At 45.7% G+C, this 12,075-nt stretch overlaps 1 protein-coding gene across 3 annotated transcripts in view; it reads right to left on the bottom strand.

Moving 5' to 3' along the window:
• Positions 1 to 12,075, bottom strand: part of SH3PXD2A (SH3 and PX domains 2A) — a 439,126-nt gene that overhangs the window by 263,916 nt on the left and 163,135 nt on the right. For all 3 annotated transcript variants that reach the window (XM_053311873.1, XM_053311875.1, XM_053311874.1), the window contains exon 4: positions 3,521 to 3,597. In XM_053311873.1, coding sequence (XP_053167848.1) covers positions 3,521 to 3,597 — 77 coding nt within the window. The remainder of the gene's footprint in view (positions 1 to 3,520; positions 3,598 to 12,075) is intronic.

The following is a 12,075-nucleotide window of genomic DNA, read 5'->3' as shown; positions in this document are numbered from 1 at the left end:
GAACAATGGCTAACAACCGGGAAAACTCATCTCATCATGAAAGACCCAGCAAAAGGTGCAGTTCCAAGTAATTATAGACCGATAACCTGCCTTCCAACCATGTTCAAATTATTAACTGGAATAATAGCAGATGAAGTCATGCAACACTTATTAACTAACAAACAGCTTCCAGTTGAACAGAAAGGAAATTGCCTGAACACCAGAGGCACAAAAGACCAGCTGCTGATTGACAAAATGATTTTAGAAAATTGCAAGAGAAGAAAAACCAATCTAAGTGTTGCATGGATTGACTACAAGAAAGCCTTCGATTCATTGTCTCACACATGGATACTAAAATGTTTAGAAACAACTGGTGTCAGCAAAAACATTCAGATATTTATTTTAAAAAAGCAATGAGCATGTGGAGTACACAGTTAACAATCAATGGCGAGACACTTGGACAGGTTAGCATTAGAAGAGGCATTTTCCAAGAGGACTCACTATTCCCTCTGTTGTTTGTAATCGCCACGACCCCACTTTCACAAATACTAAACAAAACAGGCCTCTAAAACATCATACTAATACTAAATACTAAACAAAATACTAAAATACTAAATACTAAATACTAAACGAAACCAAGCATCTAAAACATCAAGTCAAATCAACCATCTGCTGTACATGGACGATCTGAAGTTGTATGGAAAGTCCCAGTCAGAAATCGAATCACTGCTAAACACTGTCCGTATATTAAGTAGCGATATAGCAATGGAGTTTGGACTAGACAAGTGTGCTGCATTAATAATGAACAGAAGAAAAATAAGAAAAACAGAAGGAATAGAACTGCCCAATGGAAGCAAGATCAAGAACCTGGAAGAGAAAGAACATTACAAATACTTGGGCATTCTCCAGGCTGATAACATCGCACACACTGAAGTTAAAAGAAAAATGGGAAGTGAATACAGCAGGAGAGTTCGAAAAATCCTCAAGTCCAAACTCAATTGCGGGAACACCATACAAGCCATAAACACCTGGGCTATACCTGTTATCAGATACACTGCAGGAATAATAGACTGGACCCAGGCAGAGCTAGAGACGCTAGATCGTAAGACCAGGAAAATCATGACCATCAATCATGCTCTGCACCCCCGCAGTGATGTCAATATGCTACACCTCCCTCGCAGCTCAGGTGGAAGAGGAATGCTGCAAGTCCATCAAACAGTAGAGGAGAAAAGAGGCCTTGAAGAATATATCAAGGACAGTGAAGAAGATGCACTTCAAATGGTCAATAACGAGAAACTATTCAACACCAATGAAACAAAGCAGGCCTACAAGAAAGAACAAGTCAAGAACTGAGCAGAAAAATGGAAAAATAAGCCACTGCATGGTCAATATTTGCACAATATAAGTGGAAAATCAGACATCACCAAGACCTGGCAATGGCTTAAGAATGGCAACTTGAAGAAAGAAACAGAGGGTTTAATACTGGCTGCGCAAGAGCAGGCACTAAGAACAAATGCAATAAGAGCAAAAGTTGAAAAATCCACCACAAACAGCAAGTGCCGCCTTTGTAAAGAAGCAGATGAAACAGTGGACCACCTAATCAGCTGTTGTAAAAAGATCGCACAGACTGACTACAAACAAAGGCATGACAAAGTAGCAGGGATGATACACTGGAACATCTGCAAAAAATACAAGCTACCTGTAGCCAAACATTGGTGGGACCATAAAATTAAAAAAGTTGAAGAAATTGAAGATGTAAAAATATTATGGGACTTCTGACTACAAACAGACAAACATCTGCCACACAATACACCAGATATAACTGTAGTCGAGAAGAAAGAAAAGCAAGTCAAAATAATCGACATAGCAATACCAGGGGATAGCAGAATAGAAGAAAAAGAAATAGAAAAAATCACCAAATACAAAGATCTACAAATTGAAACTGAAAGGCTGTGGCAGAAAAAGACCAAAATAATCCCAGTGGTAATTGGCGCCCTAGGTGCAGTTCCAAAAGACCTTGAAGAGCACCACAACACCATAGGGGCCACAGAAATCACCATCAGCCAATTACAAAAAGCAGCTTTACTGGGAACAGCCTATATTCTACGACGATATCTATAACAATTGACAATAAAATTCTGGCATCCCAGGTCCTTGGGAAGGACTCGATGTCTGGATAAAACAAACCAGTCAATAACACCTGTCTGACTGTGTAAACAAGAAATAATAATAATAAAATTTGTAAGCAGGTGCTATCACTGCAGATGTGCCTGCCATTGCCTTTGGGTAATCATAGGAAGATAGGAAGCTGCCATACTGAGTCAGATCCTTGGTCCATTTAGCTCAGTATTATTTACACAAACTGGAAGCGGCTTCTCCAAGGTTTAGTGAAGCATCCACAAGACCCTTGTTACTGTAGTTAATTACATTCTACTCATGTCTTTCCTGCAAGGAATTTAAGGCAGCATACATGGTTCTACCAATGTAGAAGTCTTAATCTCCTAACCAGACAAGCCTTAATGGTTAATAATTGAATAAATCAAATCAAATCAGATCAAATCATTCAATAAGTAAGTAAGTAAGTAAATAAGTAAATAACAACAACAACGTAAACTAGTTACATCTTAATTTCTCTTTAAACTAAGTCTTTCTTCATTTAGTCCGGATGCTAAAGGATGGATTGTTCCATATTCTTCTAAAATATCACTTGGAAAGTGAATCTAACTTGTATTTAATGTTTTTAAGAAAAAAATGACAATTATTCTGGAATAAATTAGATCACCACAGGATTTTGTTGGAAGAGTTCTAACCTTGTGAACAATCCAATCCTATGCAGAAGTAAATTTCAGTGAATTAAATGCAGCTTCCTTCCAAGTAAATGTGCACAGGACTGTAGCCTGAGTGAGTGGAAAAGAACAGGCTCTATAAGTGTAAAGGGGATTGGGCTTTTGGGTCTTTTTCAAATACTGCAGTTTATGCTCATTGTGGCAACCTGAATCTTACAAAAGTGAATCTTCAAGAAGACATCAGACCAGTGCCCCAGGATATGCACCGACTTTCTCTCTGGGCTTTGACCTATAAGGTCTGTAGGCCAGGTATACAATAACCTCCTTTTCCATGGGGGTTCCTTTCTCAGCTACAAACGTGGATAATGGAACTGCACATAACAAAAACTTGAAGCAATGGGAATTGGTAGGTTTGGGGTCTAAAAAGGGCAAAAAACAAAAAAGGCTTTTAAAGGCAGAAATCAAAGAAATAACATACCGTACCATGCTGTGCAGGTCTCCAGCTGTCCCCCAAAGCACCAATTCCACCATTTTTCAGTGAAAAATTGCAGGGGACTTTTTTCAAGTAAGAGCCACAAAAAGGCTCCCTTCAGCAAAATGGTGGCTGGAAATGACCTCATGAGGTCATTTCTGGCCAATAAGGAACAGCAGATACAGGGATTTTAACCATTTTAAAACTGCATATACCAAGGTCAGGTCTCCATTTCCTGATCATGGATGCCAATCATTTCTTCATAAAAAAGGAGAATTCTTACCCTGCAATATTCATCAATGGGCTTTAGTCTTTTCACAGCAACATCTCGAATGTGACTTCTCCGGAACAGAATTTTACCTGGGGGGGAGGAAAAGAAGATGCAGATATTGAGTGGGTACCCAGACCAAATATACTCAAATCCTGGATCATGCTAACGCAGAGGTAGGAAAACACTTGCTCTTAATCTTTTCATATCTACCCAACTGTCTCAGCTGCTATCAACATGTCTCCCCATAGACTTAAGTCATGGTTTCTTCTATTCTCTGGGAAACAGAAGAAGCATACAATGTAAACTAACTTTGGCTCTTTTAGTCACTGAAGTCTCCTTCAGGGATACCTCGCCATAATGCCCTACAGTAATGGCCCCCTTCTCTCTGTGACATAGAGCTATAACAGGAAGAAGGCCTAGGGCAACTAAGGTTTGTTATATGTTTGTCAATTTATAAAAATCTATGCCATAAGATTTTGAGCATACTAAAGCCCTATTCACGTTATGTTCAAAACTTGTACAACCCATTTCAGTGTACACAGACACAGTTCTGAATGCAGGTACAGTTGGAATTTGCTATGTTGAACACAGGTATAGCATTACACTTGAAATCTGTATCTACAGGTTGCTTACCTGTAACTTTGGTTCTTCTAGTGGTCATCTGTCCTTTTACAGCCAAATTGATGCAAGCAGTCCCTGCTGCTTCCAGGCTGCAATTATGGTAGAAGGCCCCAGTTTTGTGATCTCTAGTAGTTTAAAGTTTTTGCCCATGTACCCATGCCTATGATATTATAATCACATTGACCTAAACTCTATTCTGCCATTGTGATGTTTGAGTGTACGGATGTCTGTACACTCATACATGTTTTTGTGTGAATGGCTGTACCCGAGTTCATTTTAAAAGTGAACCTGTGTACAGAAGCCTTCAAAGGCAGGTTCTTTGATGTGGTCTCTGTCTTTTACACAAATGGGCGATGTGCCTGCGCAGAGACCTCGTCGGAACCTAACAAGCTCAATTCTCCTGCTTTGGGCGGGAACCCTGCCTCCAGCCGCCTTATGTGGCTGCACCACTCCTCATCCCCTCAGTCACGGAGTCCAGCTTCAGGGAATCTTGCAGGGAGGATGGGAGGGCATGTAAAAGGACAGATGACCACTAGAAAAACCAAAGTTACAGGTAAGCAACCTGTAGTTCTTCGACGTGGTCTCTGTCTTTTACACAAATGGAAGCATAACAAGCTGGCAATCAAGGAGGAGGGAAGAAACAGAAGCAATATATAATCTGCCAGAACTATTTATTTCAGAAACAAGTACATCAACTGAAAATTGACTGCAGGACACTCCTGCCAAATACAGCATCATTCCGTGCCCTGGCATCAATAGCATAATGATCGATAAACAAGTGGGGCAAAGCCCAGGTAGCTGCCTAGCAGATAGTGTCCAATGGGACTGCACGATCAAAGGTGACTGAGTCCGCTACTGACCTGAGTGCGCCTTAATGGTTGCAGGCAACCGCTTATGAGCCAATTGAAAGCAATGTTCAATTGTGTAAACTATCCATCTAGACATGGATTGTGCCGAAGCTTGGAGACCTTTACATGGACCATCATAAAGAACAAACAGGGAAGGAGTTTTCCTCCACTCAGCAGACCTCTGGACATAGAAGGATAACGCCCTTCTAACATCCAAACGATGCAACCTTCGCTCTGCATCCAAGGAAGGGTTCTGGAAAAACATGAGTAAAGTGAGTGGTGACAAATGGTGAAACATAGAGACCACTTTGGGAAGGAATGGGACCTCTGTCTTGAGCACAACATTGTCCTTGTGGAACTGAAGGTATGGTTCATCAACCCTCAGGGCCCGCAACTCACTCACCCTCCTAGCGGAGGTAAAGGCCACCAGAAAGGTGACCTTCCAGGTCAGGAGCTAGGGCTCAATTGAAGCCAAAAGCTCAAAGTGGGGGGCATAGCAGACCAGCCAAAACCACAGACAGATCCCAGGCTGGTGACATGACAGGATCATAAGAACATAAGAAAAGCCCTGCTGGATCAGGCCCAAGGCCCATCTAGTCCAGGATCCTGTTTCATACAGTGGCCCACCAGATGCCACTGGAGGCCTATAGCAGGAGTTGAGGGCATGCCCTCTCTCCTGCTGTTACTCCCCTGCAATTGGTACTCAGAGGCATCCTACCTTTGAGGCTGGAGGTGGCCCATAGCTCTCCGACTAGTAGCCGTTGATAGACCTCTCCTCCATGAAGTTATCCAAGCCCCTCTTAAAGCCATCCAGGTTGTTGGCTGTCACCAGATCTTGTGGCAGAGAATTCCACAAGTTGATTATGCATTGTGTGAAAAACATGGAACAAACTCTTCAGGAAACTCTTAACCACTGGGTCTTTAAACCACGAAGCCCGGGTCATTGGGAGATGTGCCACAATGGCAGCCAAATGTACTTTAATGGATGAAGGCTTTAAACCAGACTCCTTAAGGGACAGCAGATATGTACATATATCTTGTACAGAAGGATTAAATGCATCAAACTCATACAAAGAAGCAAAAAAACAGAAACGAGTCCACTTGTGATCATAGGCCTTTCACGAGGACTGCTTCCTGGCTGCAACCAAAACTTCCTTGAGTCCTGAGTCAGCAGGACCTTCCAGGCCATCAGATGAAGGGGCCAAACATCTGGGTGGAGCACCAATCCCCACTCCCGCGACAGCAGGTCCGGTAAGGCAGGAAGGTGCAATTATTATTATCCACCACCAGCTGCCTCAGGGCCGGAAACGAAGGCCTCCTGGGACACCATGGGGGTATCAGAATGGCCCTGGTCCAATACACCCTCAGTTTGTACAGCACCCTCAGAATGCGGAGAAACAGGGGAAACACATACAGTAGAGGGCACATCCAAGATAGGAAAAAGGCATTGCCTAGAGAACCCTCCCCTCCCCCTCCCCTGGAGCAATAGAGGGCACATTGAGCATTGTCCCTGGAAGCAGAAAGGTCCAGAGTTGGGACTCCCCACTTTATAAACATGTCCCTGATAACATGTTGGTCCAAGGCCAACTCGAGAGAGACCACCATCAGTCTGCTCAAGGTGTCCGCCTGGACATTCAAGGAACCTTGTATATAGACCACCTGAGGTGACACCGCATATGCCACGCACCAATGTCAAAGGTCCAGAGACAGGAACAGAAGGCTCCTTGAAGACGTGCTGCCCTGTCGATTGACATAGGCCTTTGCCATCATATTGTCCGTTTCGAACGTCACTGAGCAACCCACAATTACAGGCAAGAACCCCTTGAGAGCACTGAATATGGCCAATAACTCCAAACAGTTGATGTGCCGGGTCATCTCCCTGGGGGACCAATGTCTGCTCAGATGAAACCCTTCCAGGTGCACCCCCCAACTGAGCTTCAACGCATCAGTCGTAATCACCCATCAGGGAGCCTGGAAGAGGGCACCAACATTTAGATGTCAAAACTCGGCCCACCATGCCGCAGTCACCCGCGCCCAGCAAGGGGGCATGTATTCCAAATGGCCCGGATCCCAAAGGAGATCGAATACATCCAAGAACCACCTTTGAATAATGCGCATCTGAAAGTGTGCTTGAGGCAGCACATAAGTGGTGGCTGCCATATGCCCCAACAGGTGCTGTACCGAGTGCATAGTCTGTGGGCCTCTGGCCAAGAAAGCAACGGCCAGCCTCCTGAGAGTACGTATGCAGGCATCCAGAAGGAAGACCTTTTCCAAGATCGTATTGAATATCAGCCCTATGAACTGTATCCTGCGGGTCAGTTCCAACTGAGATTTCTTGAAATTGATTTGGAAACCCAGCACCTGCAGAGTCTCCACGATGATCTCGAGGGCGTACAGGACCACCCGTCTGTTGCTTGCCAGGATGAGCCAATCACCCAAATACAGCAGTACCTGCAACCCTCGTTCCTGCAGGAAAGCTACCACCAGGGCCAGACATTTTGTAAAAACCCTTGGTGCCATCGTGAGACTGAATGGCAAGGCTTTGAATTGATAGAGGAGCCCCCCGATCTGCAAGCGCAGGAAGCAGCGATGCTGAGGACATATAAAGACGTGGTAATACATGTATTTCAAGTCTAGGGAGACCATCCACATATCCTTTTCTAGGATGGCCATAATGGTCGGTACTGACAGCATCCAGAAACGTTTGTATACCAGGTGCCTGTTCACAGCCCTGAGGTCCAGGATAGGACGCCAACTGCTGTCCGGTTTCGGCACGATAAAGTAGTGGAAATAAAAACCAGGACTCTCTGGATTGGCGACTCTTTCGATTGCATCCTTTGACAAGAGAGCGGCAACCTCCTGGCCCAACTCCGGAGTATATGGAGTAGTTACAACCCCAGAAATGGGCAGCGTCCCACAGAACCTGAAGGTGTAGCCCAAACGTATGATTGTAATGACTCACTGGTCTGTGGTCACTCTGTCTCAGCCCACCTAAATGGGGCCAGGTGAGTCCAGAAGCGCCCCGAGTCATTGCTTCTTTTGGAAGGTGTTTGGGCGCTTTTTCTGAAAGGCCAGTATACTAGGCTGGAGGCCTGACATGTATCTCGACGGGAACTTGTTGCCATGAAAGGAACATTTCGGAGCATGTCACCCGTCTGCTCTGCAAAGAGGCCAGAGCCTTCAAAGGGCAGGTCCTTGACCCTAGCACGGGCCTCGTAGTTCAGTCCAGATGAACACAGCCAAGCATGTCGTCTGAGTGCCACAGATGTGGCCATCAGCTTGGCCGCGCACTCCACCGAGTGCCTAGCCAAGTAGAGCTCCTGTTTGGCTACCTGAATAGCCTTGCGGAGGAATGCTTTAGCAGGATCCCTGTGGCACGAGATCCAAAAATGGAACCACTTTTTCCACAGAGAAAGTGGTTATCGCGGGAGTTATAGGCTTGTTAATTGGCCACCCTTAAGTGGAGAGCTGAGGCCAAGTAAAGCCTCCTCCCGAAGGAGTCCAATTTTCTGCCCTCTTTGTCACTCGATGCCGCCTGGCTGTGACCCCTGGTCCTTTGCAGAGACACCTTTATGACGATCAAATGAGGGATGGGATGTTTATTTAGAAAGGCCATATCATCCTGTAGTTGCACCCTATAAAAATTCTCCAAGCGCCTATTAGGCTGAGAAAGAGTTGCCAGCTTTTTCCCATGACCCCGCATGACCCCCAACAATGCCAAGTTGAGGGGTAAAGTGGCCGGTACTTTGGCCTCTTCATCGATAAGGCTGAACAATGGGTCCAATTCCCCTTTCTGTTGCATACTGAGGCTCATGACTAGGGCCGAAGCCATGCAGGCCACATACACGGAGTACTGTTTAAAGTCCTCTGACGGGGAAATGGGCTTTGAGTCCGACTGTATGTTGAGTGGAGACGACCCCTGGGAAACACCTTCAGATTCCTGAGAGCAAGTATTGCTTTCATAGTCTGACTTGGGAGGAGTCAAAGAGTCCTGGGCCAATGGCATTGAACCTGTAGGGGAGCCCGGTTTGCTTCCCGGGTTGTCCAGTACCGAAGTGGGAAGCTCTGTTGGCAGTACCTGGACAGGCAAAGTAGCTTGTTGTAGCACGGTAGCAGAAGAGGGTGGGCCGCGTCGCTCCACGCGATCCTGAGGGCAGTGTTGCGGTAAGCGGGAACGCGGCCTCCCTCCTGAGTGCGAGGGAGGCTCACGCCAACCCACACAGCTCCAGGTTTCCCATACTCTGGACCTTCCAGGTAACAAAGGCCATATCGGGGCCTAACGTAGTCTGAATAGTCCGACCGATAATCGATTTGATATTGACCACACGACCCAGAGTCCCAGCGCCAAGCACCATAAGAAGGCTCAACCTCACCCGAAGGAGAACTGCACTCTGACACCCGGTACCATTCCGAATATGCGGGCTTACTTACAGTTCCAGGCCCGGTCTTGTCTGTAATAAGAGGAGCACTCTTCTGAATCCCAACGGGCACTTCGGTCCCTAAGAGGGACCATCCTGGTGCTTCCGAAGGGGCGAATGACGCTGAGGCAGCCACAATGCGTCTTCTGCGGGCTTGGTTGGGGAATAGGCCTCCTCTTCCGATGAAGCGTACCCAGGCTCATCCATCGCCATTGAGAGTTCTCTACTTGAGCGAGCCTGATCAGGTGCCAGGTCCAACGAATTTTTAGCCAAAGGCGAGCTAGGCCCAGCCAAAACCAATGACTTCGGTGTAGGATGATTGGAATCTACTTTAGACTTCTGACCGCTGAGCCCTCCAACGCAGGAACCAACATGGCCTTCTTCTCCTTTGGTATAGGAGGAAGGTGTTGACCTGCCAGCAAATCATGAGACAACTTTGACTTCTTCTTCCTCTTTGGTATAGACTCTGAGGGAATCTGGGAAGATTTCGGTACCATGGGCACAGAACGCTTAGGAAGTCTTCCAAGCGCACCAGCTCACTCTAAGCCATTGAAGTATTAGCACTAGGAGGTACCAAAACCAGTATCAGGGCTGGGTTTTTGGCCTCCACAGGAGCAGATAGCAAACGCTCTGATTGCACCAATGAAGCAATTTTAACAGATCACTTTAATGATAAGGCTTCCAAAGAATGGAGAGCCAGATCCCACAGGGCTGCACTTAGGCAAAAGGCCCTATTTTTACAAGCTTGCTTTGTAAACTTCTGATAATGAAGACAGGTCTCAACAATGTGGGATTCCGCCAGACACAGGAGACACTCGGTATGAGTATCGGGGGAAGAGATCTTACATCTACAATGAACACATTTTTTTAAGTTCATTGTGCCCGGCATAAATGCTGGCTGGCCACCATGCTCCGTTCCGGCTGGAATCGGAGCTTTGAAAAAGGGAAAACCTGCCCCCGCAAAAAATGCCAAGAAAAAAACACTACTACAAGAAAGAAAGAAAGAGAAAGAAAAAAAGAAAGGAAGGAAGGAAGGAGGGAAGGAAATCGAAGAATCAGGGAGAAAAACAACAAGGGGATAGATAGATCCTAGTTATTGTTGACCTGCAGACTCCATGATGCTTACTGAAGCGCGGACGACGGAAGACTGAGGGGATGAGGAGTGGTGCAGCCACATAAGGCGGCTGGAGGCAGGGCTCCCACTCAAAGCAGGAGAATTGAGCTTGTTAGGTTCCGACGAGGTCTCTGCGCAGGCGCATAGCCCATTTGTGTAAAAGACAGAGACCACATTAAAGAGCCTGCCTTTGAAGGCACTTGTACACAGGTTCATTTTTAAAATGAACTCAGGTACAGCCATTCACACAAAAACATGTATGAGTGTACAGACATCTGTACACTTGAACCTCATAATGGCAGAATAGAGTTTAGGTCAATGTGATTATAATATCATAGGCATGGGTACATGGGCAAAAACTTTAAACTACTAGAGATCACAAAACTGGATCCTTCTACCATAATTGCAGCCTGGAAGCAGCAGGGACTGCTTGCACCAATTTGGCTGCAGTGCCAGATGTCCAGAATGATACTATAGTTCCTAGCCCAGCAGGAATCAGTAGACATAAGGAATCAATAGGGTCCCAGATGGTCTTTTAAAGTTTCTGATTCTAGCCTGGTTGCTTGGTCTGAAATCTGAGCAACTCATTGTTTAGGTACAGACTTGAGCTGTCTCTGCATCTGCTCAGCTGCCTGTGGATCCTTCTGCTGGTCTTCAGACCACCAACCATGAGAAAAGGGAAGGTGTAAAAGAACCAGGAGAAATCTCAAACCAGGGCCTCCAGCAGCCAGTCTACAAGATTTTACATAATGCACCATCCGCACTCCGATTTCTCAGCAGATCTGTCAGACTGAGCTATATGCATCAATGAGTTGGTCTTGTGGTAGCAAGCAAGAATTGTCCCCTTTGCTAAGCAGGGTCTGCCCGGTTTGCATTTTAATATGGAACTACATGTGTGAACAATGTAAGATATTCCCCTTGGGGAATGGGACTCTCTGAGAAGATCATATGAGGTCCCAGGTCCCCCCTGCCGGCACCTCCAAGATAGGGCAAAAGAGATTCCTGCCTGCAACCTTGGAGAAGCCACTGCCAGTCTGTGTAGACAATACTGAGCTAGATGGACCAACGGTGTGACTCAGTAGAAGGCGGCTTCCTATGTTCTTATGGCACCCTGGTTTGCAAGACCAGCCTGAATACTGTCAGCTGATCCCACTGGTCAATTCAGACCTAACATGTACTAAAAAGCAGAGAGTTCCTAGTTTTTATGTCACAACAACTCAGTAGGAGTAGCCACACCAGACTCTTCTCATTTTTGCTTTGCTTGACTATCTCTTTGGAAACTGACCCACAGTCTAGCCCCAGCCATATTCTTCCTCTAGTCCCTTTGAGAACAGAACTCTGCTGAGACCTGACAAAAAGGAAAACTCTATAAGAGATTCTGCTTGCTGTGGAACTCATATGTACAAGGAAGCAGAAGGGTAGGATGGTGAACAGATCCGACTGGGTATTTTAAAAGATCTACAGTAGTCCAGGCCCAAACACATGCGGTTTTGGCCTGTAAAGCAGTTTGGTTTGAGAGCCAAAAAATGGTAGAAAAGAAGTGTTGATTGATTAGATGGTGATTGA

This window comes from Hemicordylus capensis, chromosome 3 (assembly GCF_027244095.1).
Source record: "Hemicordylus capensis ecotype Gifberg chromosome 3, rHemCap1.1.pri, whole genome shotgun sequence".
In the NCBI taxonomy this organism is placed as follows: domain Eukaryota; kingdom Metazoa; phylum Chordata; class Lepidosauria; order Squamata; family Cordylidae; genus Hemicordylus; species Hemicordylus capensis.
Note: the sequence above shows the minus strand (reverse complement) of the source record. Positions and strands in the feature narration are given on the sequence as shown.